The 23,419-nt window shown below is 44.2% G+C and overlaps 1 protein-coding gene across 1 annotated transcript in view; it reads left to right on the top strand.

The window, feature by feature from the left end:
- Nucleotides 1-23,419, top strand: part of CDH23 (cadherin related 23) — a 556,494-nt gene that overhangs the window by 39,419 nt on the left and 493,656 nt on the right. The window contains exon 3 of the mRNA XM_019538542.1: nt 8,944-9,021. Coding sequence (XP_019394087.1) covers nt 8,944-9,021 — 78 coding nt within the window. The remainder of the gene's footprint in view (nt 1-8,943; nt 9,022-23,419) is intronic.

Genomic DNA, 23,419 nt, shown 5'->3' with positions numbered 1-23,419 from the left:
TACCCTGTCATGCATCAACAGGGGCATCACTAACAGGTCCAGAGGGGTCTTGTTCCCCCTCTATGCAGCGCTGGTCAGGCCACAGCTGGAGTACTGTGTCCAGTTCTGGGCACCGCACTTCAAGAAGGACGTGGAGAACCTGGAGAGGGTCCAGAGGAGGGTCACTCGTATGGTCGGGGCCCTATGAGAAGAGGCTGAGGGACCTGAATCTCTTCAGTCTCTGCAAGAGGAGACTGAGGGCAGATCTTGTGGCTGCTTACAACTTTATCATGGACAAGCAGCAGGGACTCGGGAAAAGTCTGTTCACCAGGGTCCCCCTTGGAGTCACCAGGAACAATGGCCACAAGCTGAGGGAGGGTAGGTTTAGGTTAGATATTAGGAAGAACTACTTCACTGGAAGGGTGGCCAGAGCCTGGAATGGGCTTCCCAGAGAGGTGGTGCTCTCACCTTCCCTGGAAATCTTCAAGAGGAGACTGGACAGGCACCTGGCTGGGGTCTTATGACCCCTCCCACCCCCAGTGCTCCTACCTGCCCATGGCAGGGGGTCGGACTAGATGATCTATCCAGGTCCCTTCCGACTCATTGATTCTGTGATTCTAAGAGATGACGCAGTGGGTTTAAACTGCAGCAGAGTAGATTTTAATCAAATATTGGAAGAAAAAATAATTCCAGCTGTAAGGAGAGTAGGATGATGGAATAAGTTGTCTATGAAAGGTGTGGAATCTCCTTCCTTGGCAGCTTTCAGGAAGAGGCTGGACAGGTATCTGTCCAGGAAGATGTAAGAGTGGCAAGTCCTGCATTTGTACCTCTGCTGCCTATACACATGCTCGTTCATATTCTAATTAGAACTGATTAGCCCTCCGCGCCCCCCCGCCAAGCATATGTATGGGCAGCTGACGATCCATGAGGCCCCAGTCCACCTTTTGCTGGTATGGAAGCCACTTTTGTTGCTTCCTCCTGACCTGTGTCAAGCATGAGCCTGAGAAGATAAGAATCAAGTCAGTAAACATTTCAAATAATGTCCAGATGATTTCTGTTCTTCATGTTTTGTATGTCTGACCTACATTTTTATATCTTCTCCCTTCTGTATTTCTTTCCCTTCTCTTTCAAATCTTGGCAGCACCATCACTTTTGTGACAGATACCACATCAGGGTTTGCTTTTTATGCTGTGATGCACAGTAGATGACGGCTTGTCCCGTTGTCCCTGTCCTAGCTCTTATTTTTTCTGAAGTGCCAATCACTGTTGTATCCAAGCATTATGACTGGTTCATGTGCTCTATAATTCGGCAGATGAAATGCATCTGATGTCCTGATGCAGCTGTTCTAGAAGATGTGACCATGATTTCTAATATACTGTGTAATATGAAAGAAAAGGTTTCACCTGAATAAGGAATAATCTCCTCCACAGAATGAAGGCCATTCAGTCCAGAGAAAAAAACTGCCCACTAAGGTTTTGAAATGAAATTCCTGTTACTCAGAGGTCTGCTTTGTATGAGGCAAGTGATCTTGGAAAGCCGCTGCCCAGCGGGGCATGCAGACTTCAGTGGTCAATTATTGGCAGGCGCTTTAAACTGAAATTTTAATAAATTGCATCTCAGACAAGCTCCTTGTTGTAGTGAATTTTATTCCACACTTTCCTTTCTTTCTCCCTCTCAAACTGCCATCCTGTGGTTCTTAGCGAAACACCAGTTAGCGTATACTGGCATCTAAGCCTCTGGAGAAGTAATTAGTATTAAACAGACCATTTTGTCTGTGTTTTTTATTATCTTTCCAGGTACTTGGCTTCCAGTAAAACTGGATATAGAGACCTAGATTTGAATATATTAATGGAAGAGTATTTAGTGCTTTCCAACTGGGGTCTTCAAGGCATTTACAAATACCTTACCCCTGTGAGGAGGAAGTGTTCAAAACCTACATCTGCATCTTACAGAGAGGAGCAGTAGCACAACAGGCCACTGTGGGAGCTGTGATTAGTACCTGGATGTCTCAGTACCCTGTCTCTGTGCTTAATGCCAAATCAGTTCTATTTTGGTTTGGTTTCTTTTAATTCTACCAATAGATTTCATTTGTGAAAGTGAGAAACTAAAACATCAGCTAGAACCAGGGACATTTAAAGCTTCCCATACAGAATTCTGCTGCTCCATTTCCTCATAGGTCTGCAGCTCTAGGTAGGAAACCTCAGGAGTGGGTTATCTGTGGTGCCTAATTGCATGGGGATTTCAAACACCAGGGAATAGACTGAAGCCACTTAACTTGTTTTCCTTGTGCTGTGACTGAGTTTAAGTCAGTTCTCAAAGAGGTTGAACTCTTGTGTTAACAGTTGTTCCCCATTGCACTCTAATCTGCTAGGGCTAAATCTGCCTCTGGCTATTTTTTGTTTCCCCACTGAAGTTTGTCACTTTAAGGTGGTTGAGGCTTTGTTTTCCTATCTTATTTGGCAGGTTAGCAATTCATCACTTCCCTATAGACACACAGCTCTGAGATTTTTTTCTCTCGCTTCAGTGGCCCTTTTACTCTTTATTGCTAATGTTAGGTCTTTGCCATTGAACAGCCACATACTTGCAAACCAAAATTAATATACCATGTTCAAGCTAGCTGATCTTCCCAATCATGGCATCTAGCTTCCTTTCTCTAGGTTTTTTGCTGTGCATAACTTTTAGGCAAGGAACAGACGTTCACAAAGCCTGAGCCTGAATCAATTCAATCTTTTTTTCAGGTTAGTCTAACCTGCCTAAGTAGAACCAGTTTCCAGCTGAACAGACATTCTGTCTGGACTGAAGAAATGCAGCCACACACCTGCTGTGGCTCAGCCTAGAAGCTGGGAGGTGATATAGCAACCCTCCCTTCCCTTTCAGTGCTGAGCTGAGAGGGGCATGGCCAGGCCCGAGCAGGATGCTTTGATTAAGGAGGAGATGTCTTTCCCACCCCCCCACCCCGCTCCAGTAGCCCAGCAGGGAATGGATTATGGTGTTTATCATCCCATTAAGAAAACAAAGGGATATTACCCGCTACCTGTTGATTCTCCCTTTGTCCTGCCACAGCATGGACAGTAGCCAGCATGTGGTCTGGTAGGTCTGTGCTAGAGCTCTGGCCAGGGAGCAGAGGGCAGGGGCGAGCCCTGCTGTGGAGTAGAGGGCCCCACCTAGCCCAGAGAACATGCCCGGGTGCTGGGGGTGTCTGGTTTACCTTAAATCAGCAAAGGGTCTGGGACAGACATTGCATAAACCGGTTTGACTCAGATCAGTTAAGTCTGATACTACATTCAACGAGGTTTATCTCAAACTGCTTTCAGCCATTTTCAAGCTGGTTTATGTGCCCTGAACATCTGTTCTGTTACAGGTTTAAACCAGTTTCTGGTCACTTAAACTGGTTTATGTGTAATGTCTTCCCCTAGTCTTAAATAATATAGCAAGTGTTTCTTTTTGGATGAAATGACAACCCTCTCCTCCTCTGTCTCATCTTCTCATCCAAGGCCAAGTTGAGTGTTTTAGCCACACTCTGTTTTTTACCAGCAGCCTGGTGTATCTACTGTTTGTAATGCCCCAGCAACACTTCATTGGCATCATTGTGAACTTTTAGATTAGTATCCCAACTGATCAACCGCTTGAAAGACTTGTTATAAGATATCTTCTATGTTTCAGGGGTGTAGGTTGTAGCTGTGTTGGTCTAAGGATGTGGGGAAGACAAAGTTCTTTGGGTAAATCCAATATGTTTTAATGCTTTTCCAACTATTTGAGTTAGTCTAATTAATAGATTTCGGATTTACCCAAAGAACTTTTGTCTGTCTTGGTATAAGGTAGTCACCTGTCCTTCATGGTTCTTATTTGGAGGTAGGGAGGAAGGACAAGTCGCAACAAAGGCACTGGAACCATTAAAGCATCCTAGAAATCTGTCAGGTGGGGGCACTCTGACAGTGTCTTGCTGTGAAATGGCTGCAGCAAGCACTGTTGAGGCTGATGTAACTAAATTTGTAGGTCCTGCTTAAACGCGTTGTTCACTTAAGGGTGTCATATGCTGTGTTCTGTGATGCTTTTCACACCTTTAAATGGTAAGAGTACTGAAGAAGAGAGTTTTTTCTTGTAAACTGTGCTGATCTCTCAGGATGATGTCTCCCTCTAGTGTTTGGCTCCAGTAAGTCTGCAAAATACTGCAAGCAAAAGTTTTCAAGTGGTAGAGAATAGTGACTTGATGGGTATGAAGCTTCTTTGCTTTTGCGGAGCGTGAGTGCAAAGAGCTAAAGATGCTGGACTTGGTCCACACAGACTGCAGTGTCTGTTGTGTGTATGGGCAGCATTTATTGATAGGGCACTAGTGACTAATGGACACTTCAGCTGCAGCATGTGTCTAGCATGGATCAATCATAATAATAAGCTGCTCCTCGCCTGGCTGCTTGTATTCCTTAGCAAAGAGCATGACAAAGAGCTGGTGAAGAAAGGATTGTGGGTTGTGAGAAACAGAAACCATGCACCTCTACGTTCAGAGGCTTGTAAATGTATGAGGGACCTAAGTACATACCTCTTGTTTCACCCTGCCTGTGTGACTACCACAGAGGCTGTATGTTTCTGCTTTCTGAAAGCATTCTAGGAAATCTCATTAAGTTGGAACCAATAAAGTTCTACAGAAACCAAATAAGGTTCTGTAAAATGTACTCTTAAACTGTTGTACCAAGGAGGTACTTCTGTGCAATCCATAGGAGTTTTTTTGTTTTTTGGAATATCCAGTAGGCATTACAAACAAACAAACGCTCGTAACAAGTGTATCCACCTCCTACTCTATTCTGTTTTTTCCAAAACTGATGCCAAGTAGGAAGTTAAAGCTAGTACACTAAGAAAGATTAAAGGTTTAATATGAAGTGAAAGCAGTCTTCAGATGCTACTGTTCCTATATTAGGGTGGCCTCATTAGTCTATGCCACTAAAGGTATTAATACTCCTTTGGCCTTAATTATGTGGATAGAGTGCTTCTGCTACCTCACTGTTGAGAATCTCATGGACAGGCTGATGAAGAAGTATGCAGGAACTAGGAAAGCAACTGCATGTTGTTACTTAGCTGTGTAGTGAAGAGTATATCTATAGTGATTCTACGCTGAACGGCTTGGTGGAGGATGGGAGGGCTTGTCCCAGTTTCAGCTGTCAGTTTTGCTTAAAACCAGAGTCCCCTAATTTACTTGCCCCATGGTTTTGCCCCTTGAGTCTTTGAGCTAGTAAATATAAATTCCAACTATTGATTATCCAATTCTTTTTGGAGGGAGCACCTAATATTCCAGTTCACAGGCATGTACTTGTTTTTGATACATGCATCTACCTGCCCCAGATATACACAAGTGTAACTTTGTGGTCTCAGCTTGGCTGGCAAAGCATTTCTGTATCTTGTTATAGCATAGAAATGTGCCTTGCAGGGTCTTCTTTTTAAGGAATAGAGACTTTCTGTTCATCAATCAAATTTTATTTTTATTTAAATTTTGTATAACTTCAATCCAACCACAGCCAGGGCTTAATTTTAACTACAGCTCCCTTCAGAGCCTGCCTTACAAAATGGATAACAACATTTGATTTTTGGAGCAGTACCCCAAGTGTGTTGGCAGGTATTTCAATTTTCTCACAAAACCTAACTTTCTTAAAGCCTTGGGTTCTGGTGACAAGGGATTAGTAGTAATTGTATGGGTGTGTCTACACATGAGCTTTAATGCATATTAGCCTATTTTAATGCACATTAAAGTATCACTAAAAAAAAATGGGCACTTTTACACATGCTCTGGGGGTGAGGGACATGCTTTAATTAAAGCGGCTCCAAGAGCTGCTCTAAATAGACATGCTTCAGGAGTATGGGCGTGGGGGGCGGACATTAATTAGAGCAGATCTGAGAGCAGCTCTAATTAAAGTTCCCAGTGCATCATATGTAGCCTAGCTGCCCTGGTGCAATGCTGCACACACTGCAACTGTGTCTCAGTGTGCTACAGCATGGCACCAACATAGACTGGTATAGATGTACTCTTTGAGGCTATCATCTGTACCAGTTGCTTTTAATTTTGCAAAAATAATCCTGAATGGTTCTATGTTAGGGCTCCCATATGCTTGTGATAGTGTCTGCTCAGTGTTCTAAGCCACAGACAAAAGGGAGTGGGCTCAGGCTGAGAAGAGAGCTGGCTGAAAAGCAGGGGTTCTGCTTCACAGGATTTTTTTAAATGTGGTTTTTTTATTTGGTTTTCGTGCAAATTGAAAAACTTTGGTTCTGGTTCAATTTTTCCAGTGAAAAGGAGGAAGCTCCATGGATCCTGCATTTGCCTACTCAAGTTGACATTCTAGTCAGTATTACTGCTAATAGAATGTCCCAAGGCAGAATCTTGTCTTGGATTCATTGAGCATATGTTGAACTCAAACTATTTGAATCACAATTTCCAACAAGACTTTGGTTTGTCAGAAAGGCTAAGTACAGCCAGTCAACAAGCCCAAGGCTGAATCAGTTCAGTCTTTGCAGATTAGTCTAAAATGCAGAGATTAAACTGACAAACAATTGGACAGACATTCACTTTTGATTCAGGAAATGCAGCTACATACCTGCAGTGGCCCAGGCCAGAAGCCAAGGGGTGCTAGAGCACAGCTGTCTGGCATGTAGTCAGCTTGGGCTGGGTGTTTACTTCCTCTTCCTGCTGCCCCCAATGTCTCTGGGATTTGCAGTCCAGAATCACTGCAGCAGAACTCTCCAGGGTTGCTTATCACTTCCACTTCCTGCTTCCAGGTACCTCTGGAATTTATAGTCTACAGTCACAGCCAGCAGTAAGTTTTTAGCAAGGCAGGGGAGCTCTGTACTTGGGGGAAGAGAAGCTAACTTATGATTTAACTTGAATCAGGAAGAGGTCTGGGACAGAAGTTTCATAAACTGGTTTGACCCAAATCAGTTAAGTCTGATACAACATTCAACCAGGTTTACCTTAAACCACTTTCATCCATTTTGAAACTGGTTTATGTGCACTGAACTTCTGTTCTGTTACAGGTTTAAACCAGTTTCTGATTACTTAAACTGGTTTATGTGTAACTTCTGTCCCTAGCCAAAGCTTTTAACCAACTGTAGCTGCCAGCCATTGCATCTGGTACCTGAACTCTGCGTTTACCCACCCCTATTTTCCAGATGAGTCAAAAACCAGAAACCAAAGAAATCAGATACAAAACATTTCTGATAGGCCAATTAAAATCTTGTTTGCTGTCTGGCACTTAAACTGCATATCTTAATAAGTGAGCGTGCTGGCTATTTCAGCTCGGGCAAGGAATCAAGGAAAACCCATCTGTCATGTGCAGTATAGTTAGCACTAGATGCCTTTAGGAACCTGTTGCTTCTCTCTCCTGCTGCTTCATGTTCTGTCTCTACCCTCACTCCCGTGATGAATCCTCTCACTAGTTAACCTTTCCTGCAGTTCAGGCTGTAGTTGTTTTTCCACCCACTCCAGTCTGAACTTTCTGTGATCTGATGAGCCTCAGCCTATGGAATGGAAGCTACTGCAGTTCTAGGGGCAGGTTCATGTGCTCTTTAGCTTGCTCTCACTAAATAAAAAGGGAGTAGAAATAAGTGAGCCTAGTTATTTAAGGTGAAAGGAAGCAATTATCAGGAAATGTGATAATGCAACAGGAAAAAAGGGAGGCTTGGGTGGAATTAAGGCTGAGGAGGCAAAAGGCTCTCCACTGTGGGAGCAATGCAAGATATTAATCATTCACTGAAACAATAATTGCTGTCTCTTTTTCTTGTGCTGCCTGCTCCTCCTGCCGCCACCTTGCAAAATAAAATAATAATAAAAAAGGCAATGGTCACTGTATATTCTGGAGATCTCTCTGTACCCCTCTTAAATCAATCTGGTCTGAGTCAGCAGCAAGAGCGACTGAGGTGTGGGCTGCTAGGGTATGCTTTCCTTTTTATTTATTTATTCTTGCTACTTTAGCAATTTTATATGCTCTGCCTCCTCTTCTGGGCCCTGAGGCTAGAGATGCATGGTGGGATCAAGAGTGAAGTGGTCAGGGCTTTTCTGTTAAAATAACTTTTTCCATCAGAAAATGTCAATTTGTCCAAAAAAAAATAAAAAATAAAAAAGGACTTTTCAGCGTAATGCCCGTGTCTAGTTTGACTGGAGACATTTTGTGGTTCTAGGATGGAGTGTGTGTATGTGTTGTGGGAGGAAGAAGAGAAAGAGAATAAGAGTGAGCCTGTTTCACCCAGTAATACCTCACACCCTAGTGGCTGAGCATGAGACCTGAGAGACTAAGATTATATTTTCTGAAACAGCCCAGGGCAGAGTGGAAGGTTGTCTTCTGCCCTGGTTTGTGCCCTAACCTCACTCACTCACTGCGCATTTGCAACGAACTTTGAGGAGTCTTTGCTTTTTCCTCAAGTGAAATAGAAAAGAAAATGTGAAATTACAATATTTCTCATCTCCTACTCTGCTCTAATCATGACCCTCCTGCCACACTCTGTGTCTTTAATGACAACACAGTTAATTTAATTTCCTTTCCCCATTGCCTAAGTATGTATACAGCACTTCTTACTAGAGTGTGTGAGCACCTTTGGTATAAAATGTGGCTCCCTGCTTTTGTTAGCAGCATCCTCCACTCGGGTTGATGTCACAGTTTTGGATGCTCAACCTTTTTAGAGGCAGGAAACCAATTATGTAATTTTTCCCCCCCTATTTGTTTCGCAGGATTCGGATTGTATTAACTATATCTGCAGCCCTCTCTGCTCTTGCAGTCTACTGGGTGAGGGGCAAAACCAGGTGGGTCCCTAAGGTTGTATTTAGCTTAAGGCACCTGAAGACTAAATAGCTTGCTGCAGGCTGTACAGAGATTCAGGGATAAACCCAGGGTACTCCCAGATGTTTGCTCCAAGCACTGCCCTCTCATAGCTTCCTGCCAGTCACATGAAATATGATAAAAATTAAGCTGTATCCATTTATCCTTCCAGGTCTGAGCAATCGACTGCCGTACTTCATAAATTATTTCTTTGACACCTACCTGTTGATCAATGAGGATACCCCTGTGGGTAAGTGTACTTCACTTGTATTAATGAGCAGATGCACTGTACTCCCAGGCTTGTTTGAGGGTGAGATAACATGAACAAAGAGAAGGGAGGAGGGGACTCAGAATAATTAACCATCACATGGACTTTAGAGTGTGTTTAAAATTGTCTAACTGGTAAATGGATCAAGACTGCTTGGGACTGAAAAATTCTCTTCTTCATGCTTCCTTCTCTCGAAATAAAGCTTATATATACAGGAAACCCCCACCCCACCAAACAGGGTCAGTTCCAAGTGACTTGCAGTCCGGTGGTGGGAGGTGGGACGCAGCCCTGCAGCTGTGCTCTCCTCGCCTCTACTGTCCTCAGTTCCCAGCCACTTGCAGCCCCAGGAAATCAAGCCCGGTGAGGGTTAGTGGAGTGTAGCACCGGGGCTGCACTCCACCTCCCTCCACTGGCTCAGCTCCCAGCGCCAGTCCCAGGTGGCAGCGGCAGCCTCCTGCCCGCACCCCCGGGAAGGCTGTGGGGCTGTGCTGGACTTCTCCCTGGGGTGTGGGCCTTGATCTGCCTGTAATCAGAGGAGGCTGCTCCTCCTCCAGTTTTGTGCTTTCCCATTATAGCCTGGGTGAAATGTCGAAACTGTTTTGACGAAACGAAACAAAACAAAACAAAACAGTGCTTCTGAAATTAAACTCAAAACGAAACACTGTTCCGTCAAAACAGAAGTCAAAGTGAAATAGTGTTGTTTCATACAGCTCTAATGGATGGATTGATATAGAGCGGCTCTCTGGGAACTGCTCTAATTAAAACGCCCTACCCCAACCCCTACCCCCAAGCATGTCCATAGGCACCTTAAGGGTCTGGTTGCTCCCCTTCTTTCTTAGTTGCTTACATAAATGCAAATTTAACCAGCAGAGAAGCAATTTGTAACCAGTAGAGAACTACAGTATTTTATACCCACTTTGTACTCATATCATAGAGTACTTAAGTTGCAGGGTAATAGGATTCTTTTAATTTGTATCAAGAACACAGCTGAGTTCACATGAGGATTGTAATGTAATAAAACCCCAAGAATGACATTTGTGAGTAAAATTACTTTACACGATGACTATGCAGGGGAGGAGGGTGTTGAAAATGGTTGTGTTGTATTACACGGGGACCTGGCTATAGTCCAGTAATGCATGTGTGGTAACATGCAATACTGTGTAACAAGCAAACTGCATTTGTGTTCTCAGGTTTGTATGGTTACTTACTTTGGCTACCTGTCCATAGATAAGACAGCAAAGTAAATGTACAGCACCCAGCACCATGGCATTTTGGTGCATGACTAGGGCTTCTTTGGCAGTAAGAGTATGCATACATAATAATAATAATAATGGACATTTTCCATTAGGTATCTTGCAGCCTACTTAATTGCTGCAGCAGGGAGTAGGAAAGGAAACAAAAATTTTCACAAGAGTAATTGCAAGAAAAAATCTGGGGGAGTGAAATAAAAGAGATTTGTCAGGCTTTGGAGGCTGGGAAAAGCTTAAATTCCACAAGATTGCCTTTCCCCATGTCCTTTCCTCCCCAAAACATGCACATACACAAAGCCACTCTAGCTGATTCTGGTAGCTGTGGGTTTGGAGGGACAATGGGGCTTTTTTCCTTATATAATGCCCTTGGAGAAAATCTCAGTTTTTGATCCACAGATGTAGCTTTCATTTATTTTATTTATCTATTTATTTATTTAGCTAGTTAGCAATCAGTTTTAGTAAATGTAGAAATTGATTGGGCTGTTCTCACCCTCCTTCCAGGTTCTCAGTCCATTAAACTTGCATTCTTCAGTCAGAGGTCCACAGTTGGCTTTTAATGCTGTAGGAATTGATTGTAAATCCTGGGTGTTCCTGAGCACAGGTGTAGTTTTTGATGGGCTTTTCCATGTAGGCTGATGACTGGGATTTTATTAGGGCCCTGTTTATACAGACCTCCTCATCTGTCTGTCCCTCCTCTCCCTCATACAATTGCAAATCCCTGCAGTTACAGAAAAGGAACCTGGCAACTATTATAGAGGCATTACAGGAATTTCAGAATGCATGAGGATGGATCCCAGGAAAAGGTGCTTTTGTGAAGAGATTTAACAGTAAAATTAATGTAATCCTTTGAAAGAAAAGACGTTCTAGATTGGGGCAAAAATAGCTGGGAGAAAATGTTGTGCTGCTGTAACAGGAGAAACGTAGATTCTTGTTTGAGACCAGCTGATAATATTACTATCTTGCATATGGAATCCAGGAGGCTGTGCAGTGAGATGTATGTAGAATATGCAGAGGCTAGACACACACAGCAGTCAGTTTATACCTGGCAAGAGTGGAAAACACTCTTGGATGATGGAACCGTTTATGCCTGGTAGAGTTCTGACCATTATTGTCCCCTCCAGCTTTCTCAAAAGTAGGATGCAATTTAAATTCTGGTAGAGCTGGGCCAAGGAGACCTTGTTTTATTTAATATCGCATCCAAAGGATGACTCTAAGAGTGTAGCATCTCCTTCTACCCTTTGTTGCCCTGAATTTTCACCTTTGGACATGAAACTACTGAACTCATGGCGTTGTGAATTCTGGGCAAGAATGCTACTATATGGGACAAATTGAAGCGCCATACTAATAACTCTGCCACTCACTCATGCAGCAGAGTCTCAGTTATCAGCTACATACTTGAACACGTACTTTCTCAGATGCTCAGCTGATTCAAAAGGTAATTCTCTGGTCTACTTGTTCTCAGCGGGTGCATCTACAGAAGATCCTATGTCACAGTAGTGTCGCTGTAGCTCATTGCTATGCTGATGTAGTATCAGCAGGCATGAACCATGATGCCGATGCTACTGTGCAGTAGCATTGGAAATGACCCATGTGGCCATGTAGGGTCGGGACTGCACAGTAACAGAAGTCTCTTAAGCAAGTACTAAATGACTGTGAGTAACAACTGCATAGTCCAGTGCATATGTATATGTTCCCAGTGTCAACGGAGCTGATGAAGGAAAGACAAATCCTCTCCTCACTGAACCCACCTTGGAATACTCTGGAGATCTTCTAACCTACTGGCAGCATTCTCTTCTTTGCTTTACCCCATTCTCCACAAAAAAATAAACAAAAAAACACTTCCTATTCTCATTCACCTGGCGAGAAATGAAGTCTCTTCTTCCCAAAAATGATGCCTAAAGGAGTCTTAAGCAACAATTAAGAGATCATTCCCCCTCTAATCACTTACATGAGTAAATTAGTCTTGTCAGGAGCTATTAAGACAGAGAGTTTGGAATTCATTAGGCTAGATTGAGCCCATGGAGCTCCTGGCACTGCTGCCAGTCCATGCTGATTAATTTCTCTGAAAACATCATCAATGCCCATCTGTTTAATTTAGGTCCAGGGAGAGCAATTTTCAGGTGGACTGACCCCCTCGTCAGTTACTTCACCCAGAAGTAATGAAACACACTCACACTGCCGAGTGGAGTGGGGGGTGGCAAGTGGAGAGAGACTATAAAACACAAACATGAAGAGCACAAAAGCAATTGAATTTGCTAGGCAGCAGAGGATAAATTGAAAGGGAATAGAGAAGTGAGTCAAGTAAATGAATATTAGCTTACTAGCCTTATTGTGTTGGGCACATTGTGGAGTACAGAAAGGGAGGGTAGTTGGGGATTGCCTATCCATGAGGCTGAACGCCTTATAGCCATTGCAAAGGCTTTCCCTCCTTGCAAACAAGACATGTCTGGTTGCAAGAGAAGAGGTCAGGAAGGATACGTTTTAAAGACCCAGTAGGACGCAACTGTAGGACCTTTGAACTGATTAAGGACACACTGGTTATGGGGTCCCAACCCTGTTTCCTGCAATAGGAGGCAGGGAAAATAAAACTATTGGGACGTAAGACTGGACTTAGGCCTAATCCTTACCTCTCTGTTTTCAAATTGAGAAAGTCAGAGCGCTTATGAGCAGGATTTGGATCCTCTTCTCTGCTCTTTAACGCAAGGTTAGTAACGTCACCTGTCAACCAAGGAAAGATAACTTTGTGGACATAACTGGGAATAGAATGGGAAATGATGTCTGTGGCATTTTTGGTTAGGTATATCATTTGTTATGAGTTTTTGGGGGGACTGGTAGGAGGGTAGTTTATCTTACTCATACCTGACTTCAAACACAGGTGACTGTCATACTATGGGTACCCACAAATGGGAGAGTGAAAGTACTTGGAATTTTTTTTTAATTTTTAACTTAACTCAGAAATGTTTACTAATTAATCCTCCCAAGAAGCAGGTAAAAGGTTTTATTCCCATTTACAGAGGAGAGAGTGGAAAAATGAGATAAAGAATTTAAGGGTCAAATTTCTAAAACTATTTAGGCACCCAAAGATGCAGACAGGTACCAAAGTCTCCCTGAAAATCCCACTGGGTTTCTATTGGCATTTCCATCTCCCTAAATACCTTAAAAAATCTTAGCCCTGGGTCCATGCTCAAAACTACAGAAGGAACTTAGATTGGTATTGGAAGCTGGGGAATCCTGTTCCCATTTCTTTCCTGCTTTAGAATCAACAAAAATTTGAATAATTTCTAAACCTTCATTTGCTGTAAGAAGTGGGGATATTATCTATTTGTATGAGTATCATGGGACAAAATAGTTGCATTATGCTGCAATCTGATGAAATGTTACTTGCATTTGTTACATCATAATGCTACATCTTCATGCATCATCCTAGTATGTTGTCTTTAGCCAGTAGCAATTCGTTCACCTTTGCAGTTTAACACACTAATTCTCCTGCAAGATGGATTTACAGGAAGAGGGCAGTCCCAAGAAAATTGAGATTGTCTGCCAAATTTCAGGACAGGTAATGACCTTGTAAGTAGCTATGCTGAGTTTGTGCAACTTTTCAATGGAAGCTCTGTGCCTTGGAGTCTTGCAGACCTGCCCTCTTCCCTTTCCCTCCCCCTGAAAAATGGGACTTTAGATAAAGAAAGAGTGGTGACATGTTTTAATGTGTTCTCATTTCCCTTCACTGCATCTGCTGCATTTTTAATATAAGTGGATGCAGTGCCATCTCCACAGAGTAGAAGCAGTTTGATTAGGGTGTCATGGTGGACTCCAACAATATAAATTAGGCCTGTTCTATTTTTATTCTATGGGGCTGTGGACAGAAGTTACACATAAACTGGTATAAGTGATCAGAAACTGGCTTAAACCTGTAACAGAACAGAAGCTCAGTGCACATAAACTAGTTTCAAAATGGCCGAAACTGGTTTAAGATAAACCTGGTTGAATGTAGTATTAGACTTAACTGATTTGTGTGAAACTGATTTCTGAAACTTCTGTCCCAGACCCCTTCCTGGTTCAAGTTAAATCGCAGTCCCCCAGCATCTCAGCATGCTTTCCAGCCCCGGGCTAGGCTATGATGTCTGCTCCAGAGAGCAGGGCTGGCTTTGCCCCTCTGTTCCCTAGCCTGAGCAATGAGGGCTGGCTGACAATGGGATGTGGCAGGGGGGCAAGCCTGGCTTGGGGCTGCAGCCCACTCTGCAGGGGTGGGGGGACTGCCTCCCCACCCCAGGCAAACCCCAGCTGGGGTCTGGAGCCAGGGAGGGGAAATGTTAAACACCTCTTCCCCCCACCCCCTTACAAATCCCAGAGGCACCTGGAAGCAGTAATGAGCATTCCTGCAACAGTCTTGCTGCTGGAATTCTGGACTGCAAATCCCAGAAACCTTGGGGGCAGCAGGAACAGGACATGAACACATCCAAAGAGCCATGCTCTAGCACCAGGTGGCTTCTGACTTGAGCCACTCAAGGCATGTGATGTATGTTCACTTCTGTTTCAGTTCAATCTGTGCAGTTTAGACTAACCTGCAAAGACTGAAACAATTCAGCCTCAGGCCTTTTGACTGTCTGTACCTAGCCTGGATGTTATGAGTATACCATGTGTGGGTAGTTTCAAGGGCTGGTATAAGAATTCAGGTGTGTGGGATGGGCCAGCTGTGCTTCCTGCAGAGTACTCCAATTCTGTTTACTCTGTTCATAACAGGGTATGGAAAACTGGGTTTGGGGTGATCAGTTTAAACTACAGGTAAGAACTGTGAGGTTGAAACTGCTTTAGTGAAAGGGAAATTGTAGACAAGTATTCTCCAGGTCTGAGCATCCACAGGTAACTTCAACATGCAAAGATGTCAGGTTTGATTACTTAATTGCTGCAACTGTCTCTCATTGTTTTTGATTCTTTGTGAGAAACCCGTCTATGGCTGGGAGCTTTGCCCAGGAATGTGTGGCGCACCTGCTGGTTTTTCTGACAGGTGGAAAGGTGGAACTCCCCACTGGGGTTTCAGTGAAAGACTCATTCCATCTAGATATTTGATTTCATTGTACATTTCTGGGCAGATAGAACAAACAGCTGAGGTTCCCTAGTCCTAGCTTCCTCTGCTCATGACAAGATGCCATGGCTTCAGGTGTCAAGGTTCAGGCTTCTGTTAAGTTGTGCAGGAGCAAACCAGTTATATAGTTTTGGTATCCCAGGCTGATGTCTGGTCATTTGGCTCAGTATCTTGAGCTTTCTGTGATGATTTTGAAGACCAGATTTCTGAAGTCTCTGGTTCACCATCTGCAGCTTTCTGGGCTGGTGTCAGTGTACGGGGCTCTCTGAAATCTGACTGATGTGACAGCATAAATCTCTGTGAGGTTATGAGCTCAATAGCGTTAAAGTGCTGGGCTTATGTCCAAGTATGCATCTTAGTGAGGTCACAGGAACATGCAGTCTAACTTTGCTGAACTTACCCGAGGGCTTGGATCTCGGTGAGTTGTCTGGATCAACATCTCTAGTACACTGGCATGATGCCAGCCATTCTGTAGGTACTTGTTCAGTGCTGTGAGCTTATTGGAATGACTTCAGAACCTGACAGGTTTGTGGATTGTGGTTTAGTATTGCTGGCCTTTGAGCTTATGACAGTTCCCATGCCTCTTTCAGTTTACTGATCAGCGTCCCTAGCGTGGCATATATTTATGCTCCCCCCCTTCCCTGCCTCCTCCCCCCCTTGCCCCCACTTTGCTGACAGCCACAGGAATGGGGCTGAGCTATATCAGTCCAGCCTGCAATGCCTGAAAAATTAAACCTAGGGAACACAAATTCTCTAACGAGTTCTATAGCTCTTTTTTTTTTTCTGTTACTCTTTCACACGATCAGCCTTTTTAAAAGCACTCTGTGGCCATGTGTGTATGTCATGGTATGGCTGTAAAGCATTTTCAGACACCTAATCGCTAAGGCTGTGGAAAACAGCGCCATTCTGCTTTGACTTCTGTTTTAACGTTTTGACTGAACAGCATTTCGTTTTGAGTTCTGTTTAGTTTCGAAAACACTGTTCCGTTTCATTTCATCGAAACTGTTTTGCTATCATCCAGCAGGCAGATCAGGGGCGTAGTCCCTGCAGCCCTCCTGGGGGTGCGGGCAAGCCCCTGATCTGTTTGCCAGAGGACGGGAGGCTGGTACTGCTGGCTGGGGCCAGCGGCAGCACTGATCTTCCCAGTGCTGGGCGCCGGCTGCAGCCATAGCCATCTCAGGTGGCAGGAGCAGCCTCCTGTGATCCAGAAGGCTGATTGGGGGCCCCTTGCAGCCCTGGGAGGGCTGCAGGGCTCTGCTGACTCCTCTTGGGGGTGCAGGGAACCCCAATCTGCCTGCTGGATCACAGGAAGCTGGTGCTGCCGGCTGGGGCCAGCACCGAGCACAGCCTGTTCTGGGAAGGTTGGTGATGCCGCTGGCCCCAGTTGACAGCACCGGCCTCCTGTCATCTGGCAGGCAGATTGGGGGTTTGCCTGCACCCCCTGAAGGGCTGCATGAGCTGTGCTGGACTCCTCTGGGGAGTGTGGGCCCCCGATCTACCTGCTGGATGACACGAGACTGGTGCTGCGGGCTGGGACCGGAGCTGAAGCCAAGTAAGTCTGGCTTCAAAACTTGAAACGTTTCAAAATGTTTAGAGTGACCTTGTTTCTTTTTGAAGGCTTTTGTTTCATTTCGATTTCGCTATTTCAAACTTGAAACGTATCGAGACTGCTTTGAAACAAAACACCGGGCGAGATTTCACACAGCCTTACTAATCGTGCAAAAAATGTAACTTGTATAAGCGCCCATTGAGGTGCAGGTAGAGGCATCACAGTTCAGAGAATTTTTACCTTTGGATGCTAAAGGGGAGAGGCCTGATTCTGCTACTGCCACTCAGATTCTTCTTCTTGATGGGGCCTCCGTTTTACCAGCCAGCGAAGTCAGGAAGAGAGGGACCCCATGGAGCTGAGTACTGGCTTGCCCAGGACCGTTTTGAGAAGTGGGGCTCTCTTCTGTGTTTTCTTGTGAAAGAGAGATTATGTACCCTTTTGTATTAATTTTTAGGTCCAGTCTGGGCTGGGTACCTTCATGGCTCCATTCCTACCATCCCAGGAGTACTTAATGCTGTGTGTGCTGAGAGTGCATCTGAGACGGACAGAATGACTGACAGGAAGTACAGTAGTTTGTTTCGGTCACCCTTTGGTGTGTGGAACTTGCTTTTGCTGAGCTGGCAGAAGCACAGTAAATAGTTTTTGCTTCAGAAAAAAAGCAGGTATAACTTGACTCGCTTAAAAATGCCACCAGTCTGGGAACATCTTTTTGCAAACTGCTGTCCAAGCAAATTTCAATAAAATATATTAAAAAAAAAAGGCAATTACATGAGCCTACTGAGTCTCGTAGCAGCATTTGCTTTATAAAACAATGAACAGTTTTTTGACTTAAACACTGTTAATATTGTTGAGATACTTTAAAGATGGTTGATTCTTACACTAATTCATTAAAAGATCACAAACTGGCTTTTGATACTGTAAATGAAAGCTTTATTGCCTGACAGGCTTTCACACTGTGGCATGACTTTGTGTCAGAGAAAACTGGGATGGGCAAAACACACATTTTTGCCAGGCAGCCTGGAAACCTTCCAGAGAATACTGTCACAGGACCAGTTACTACTGTTACAAAAGTCCCAGAGAATTTGAAAGAATGCTAATCTTTCCACACAAGTTGAACCAATTTACAGAATTGATTAGTACAGAGGAAATTCTCTCCTAAATGCAGTGGTTCAGATCCTGGCTTCTGTTGAGTCTGGTTTGTAGTGCTTATACAGAACGGGCTTAAGCTGCCATGGCGATTTTAACCTTGCATGAAGGAATATTCTTATAGTATAAATAAAGCTGGCATAGCTTTAATATTAGGACTTTGCAAAAGGTGAGGTTCTCAGAGAAAAAGTAGAGCGTTAAGTGTTATCTAGTTTCACCTTCTGTTAAGATCACATAAGTGACCCAGAATTCCTGGATTGCTTTGGCTGTCTTGGTTTTAGTCAACAGGTTTCATCACTTGAGACCAGTATTTTTACTGGATTCAAACCCAAGGCAGAATAAAGGCAAAATAAAATGAATAGATTTCATTTAAAAATGCATTTTTGTGTTTTCAAATGTACCTTGTGGGTTTTGGTATATATGAACTTAGAAAAAAGCTTTACAAAATGGAGACTTGAGTCTGAAGGGATGGGGTAGACAGTGATATTGATTGGTTGTCCATGAGCTTAGAGAACAGCCTGCTGGTTCTCCAAGACTTCGGAGCAAGGTGGAAGACCACCATATTTTTAAAGGACCGAATGAGGAGGAGTAATACCGAATAGGAGTGATAGAAATTGTCTAGCTTGGAGAAGTCATTTAGGCTAGGGACAGAAGTTACACATACACCTATTTAAGTGAACAGAAACTGGTTTAAACCTGTAATAGAACATCAGTTCAGTGCACAAAACCAATTATAAAATTGCCAAAACTGGTTTAAGATAAACCTGGTTGAATGTAGTATCAGATTTAACTGATTTAGGTCAAACTGGTTTATGAGACTTTTATCCCAGACCCCTTCCTGGTTCAAGTTAAATCAGAGTTTCTCAGTATCACAGCATGCTTTGTAGTCTTGGGCTGGGCTATGCTGTCTATTCCAGTGAGCAGGGCCAGCCCTGCCCCTGTGTTCCCTAGCTGGAGCAGTGAGGGCTGGCTCACTACCTCCCGCTCCAGCAAACCTCTACTGGGGTCTGGGGCCAGGGTTCAGGGTTAAACTTCCCTTCCCCCAAGTACAGAGCTGCCCTGCTAAAACTTAGTGCTGGCTGCAACTGGCCTACAAATCCCAGAGGCACCTGGAAGCAGGAAGAAGTGATGAGCAACCCTTAAAGTCATGTTGTTGTGATGGTGGACTGCAAATCCTAAAGACCTTGGGGGCAGCAGGAAGAGGAAGCAGACACACAGCCCAGGCTGCATTTCAGTTTATAGTTTTATCAGAGAGAACTTTTCTTCAAGCTTTTATGAATTTAGTGCCACTATCTTTCCACCTCTGCCCAGGCAGAGCACAGATTGGGTCCTGGCCGTGTCCCCTTTGTTTGACGAGTGGGATGGGGAAAGCCTTGGAGCTTCAGTCCCTTCCCTTTTGCAGTGACTGGAAGGCTGCCCTCCTCCTCACCCCCTTCCTCTCCCCTCCCCCTGCTTCTGGCTTGAGCCACCGGAGGCATGTGGCTGCATTTCCTGAATCAAAAGTAAATAAATGTGTGTTTATTTGCTTATCAGTTCAATCCTTGCAGTTTATACTAACCTGCAAAGACTGAATCAATTTGGCTTCTGGCTTTTTGACTGTCTGTACTTAGCCTTAATGTTAGAGAATTCAAGCACTCAGAACTTTTTCACCATCACTGGATTTCTACAAAACTCCACTCAGGCCTAACTAGGAACTACAGTTCTGTCTCCCTCATTTCTTCTTACTATGATGAAGACCATGCTGTATGCCATGTATTTTGTGTTATTGGTGGATAATGTAATATTCTTACTGAATTCTCTTTTTAATGCAAGAAGCAAGACAAGACTTTTGTTCCCCGGGGGGGGTGGGGAAGAGATCTGTGTTGGATTCCCAGGGGATGATGGGGAAGCTGGCAATGAATGTGTGAAGTTACGTCTTTTGACTCTTAATTGACTCTTACAGCAGGAGACTTGGATATAGTAATGCGTTGGCTGCTCACTTATAACAGTTCTGGATGGATACTTGAGGTGTGCCAGTCCAAAAGTTTGCTATATAGGAGCTATTGCCATTTCAACCCTCCTGTGTATAGTATTTGTCTTTCTGTTCATAGTGTTTTAATGGATTATCAGTCCTGCACAACACTGTGCAGGTCACAAGAATCACTGACATTTTTTTTTGAAGGTCATATTGGGATCCTGTTAGGCATCAGGCTATTCTAATTGCTGCTTCTGAAGACACTTTTATCTCCATACAGTTGAACACGTACTTCATCACTTAAACCCTGCCTGTTCATCTGATCCTGCTGCAGTTGGTATTTTCTTGTGAGTGATGTTAAATTTGTTTTCTGTTTCCTTCCTGTCCCTTTCTTGCCATGTCACCTGCTATCAGTAAATGCAAAACAGGATGAAATGAAAAGAGATGACTTTCAGACTTTTGCTGTCTGTTAACTTTTTGAAATGCATGTGTGCCAGATGCTGAAATGTTGGTTAAATGCGTGTGAATGCCCAGTGGGACTGCTTTAGGGGATGGAGGTGGGAGAGAAGGATATTACTACTTAACCATAGACTCTCTCTTAGCATGTGTTGCAACCTGTTAATTTTGCAAGCGGCCATTCCACTTCCTTGTATTTCATAAGCACTAAGTTGTATGTAAAAGGTGTTTTATTGCAGTTTTCTTATGTTCCTTTGTTTTCATTTGTATCAAAGTGGAAAATAGCCAGTGTCCTGAAAGTCAGGGTGAAAGTCAAGAACAAAATTCCTGTTCCTGAAACTGCCCAGAAGGAAATTATTTAAGAATGGTAAGTAGCGTCTGGCCTGTGGGGCTGTATCATCCAGCCCATGGGGCTCCTTACGAGTCTGAAAATTTAAGGGTGGGCTAGTGGTATCAACACTAATTGCCACGATTTCCAGAGCAACCCTACCAACAAATTTCTGGCCCTTTGAGGCATGCCATGGATTAAATAACATCGTCTTGTGTATGGAGTTGTTTTGTAGCTGGATCCACCACATGCGGGGTTAATTCAGTGCACTGGCTTGGATCCAGATAGCACAGGATAGCTCCTCAGCCTCATTCAGTGTGCTGAACACATACTGGATCTGGCCTATGGACCAGCCCTGCCTGTACAATCTGGCTTGAGGGACTAGAAGGTCAAGCACAACCAATCTAAAATCAGAGTGAAATTTTGAGAAGCAGGTTCACTTTTTCACAGAACTAGTTTGTAACACATGGCACACTAGGTGAAATACTGATGTCATAAAAGGAGAATTCATTAGGGGTATGTGAAACGGGCTGCATTTGATTTGGATTCGGCCAGAATTGGGGACAATGATTTGATTCGTTGATTCGATTCACTGTCTCCGATTCGATTCGACCAAATCCGAATCTGAAGATTTGATGCTGATTCAGAGAATCATACCTCAAGGTACCAGGCACAGCTCATGAATGCTGCAATGGTGGGGCAGATGGAATGTCCCATGGGAGTGCGGGGGGCCCCCCTGTGTGCTCAGCAGCTAACCTAGAAGTGGACCAGAAGTACTTCCAGTCCACTTCCGGATCTGTCAGGGAGTGCACTAGGGGGCCTCCCTGCACCCCGAGCTCAGCATTTGGCCACAGGGTGCCCCCACAAACCCAGAAGGCACGAGTTGCTGAGCTGGGGGGATGTGCGTTTCCTGGCGGACCCAGTAGTGGACCAGAAGTGCTTCTGGTCCACTTCTGGGTCTGTGCTGTGGAGTCCCCCGCACTTCTGTGGGACATGCCGTCACCCCCAGCATCGCAGGCATTCACGACCTGCCTGCTACCTTGAGGTATATAGAAAAAACATTTAAAGCTGTCTATGTCTGAATCACTGAATCTTTCTGAATCAAATCAGAACCCTCTGAATAGATTTGGAGAGATTAAAGGGTCTCTGAATTCGATTTGGGGATTCAGCTGCTGAACCGAATCGGGGACTGAAGCTTCACACAGCCCTAGAATTCATTATTGGTTTAACTAGCTCTTCAGTGACAAAGATGCAGTGTGTATACTCAAGGACGTGACAATTCCTACCTATCAAGCACCTTCTGCAATGAAGTACCTACTAAAGGAGGGTGATAGGAAGCTTTAAAAGCTTCATGAAATGTACTAATGAAATCATATGAATATAGACAAAGGATGTACGGAGGAGCTTGGAGAAATGGCTAGAGAAGGTAATTGCTGAATTGTCTGAATGTCCTGTAACACCTCAAGGGACTGATAAGGGAAAATATTTAGAGGTACTTTCAGCACCTGAAATTGGTTTATAATTGTACAGTGCTGATAAGTAGTAACAGCAGTCTTGGGAACCAGTCCTATAATAAGATGCTTTCCGCTCCTGTTTGCTTCAGCAGAAGGTGACAGTGCTGTGTGTATTCCAGGACTGGGTACATGGTTGCATGGTTTTACAGTAATGTAGTATGGATAGCCCTGTGGGTAACATTATAAATGTGTGAAAAAGGAGTAAAAACCAGAGATGGGATAGAGAAAGCATGTCAGGCATATTGTTAGCAGAGTGCTAACTAGGTTCAAATTAAATGAAATGCCAAAGATTGTTGTAAACTCATTGGTGAGATGCTATTCTGGGGAATCACAAAACTGCATATAACTTTTGTCATTTTTTGGCAGATTTGAATGAAAACAGCAGGGATGGTGGCCCCTTTTGTGTGCATGAAGCCTGCCAAGTTTTTCAAGGGGACAGGTGCAGGGGTTTCTGGGATACCGCACCTCAAACTGTTCAAAGTAAAACTCATGTCATGTGTGTGTGTTTGTAGGCAGAATGGGATAAAAATTGCAGGGATAGTAGCCCCTGTTCTTACTGTCACAACTCCACTGCAACCAGTAAGCCTCAGGTCTCTCAAAGATCTTACAGGTCTGGGCTTTCCCCAGCCAGGACTGTGCAGTGGCTGGAGGTTATCAGGTTCCTCCTACCCACCTTTCACCAGGGAGGTTTGTGGTTCTGGTATTTCTAGGGGCTGCCATGCCACCGACAGTCCCACTTAGGCCTCCCTACCCTGGTAGGGTGCAGTTTTAGGTCATGCCCAGGATGATGTGGGGCCACCTCCTCCCCATATAGCCCCAGCCCTTATATCTCCAGGTTCTTCCTGGCACAGGAGCTCAGCAGGGAGATGTTCTTCCCCTGCTGGCTGGTGAGAAATTAAACTGCTGACTCCAGCTCTGAGAGTGGGGCATTAAATGGCTGCCCTCATTAGCACCTGTCCTGCCACATACATAGCCCCTTGTGCAGGCATGAGGGAGGCCTGCTAGGTTTCAGGCAGAGTGGTGCAGGGGTTTCTGTGAAACTGCACCTCAAACTAATGAAAGCAAAACTTGTGTGCATTAAGAGGTGAAGGTTGTAGCCA

This window comes from Crocodylus porosus, unplaced genomic scaffold, assembly GCF_001723895.1.
Source record: "Crocodylus porosus isolate Cpor-Errol unplaced genomic scaffold, CroPor_comp1, whole genome shotgun sequence".
NCBI lineage: Eukaryota > Metazoa > Chordata > Crocodylia > Crocodylidae > Crocodylus > Crocodylus porosus.
The sequence above is the reverse complement of the archived record's forward strand: the minus strand, read 5'-3'. Positions and strand labels throughout refer to the sequence as shown.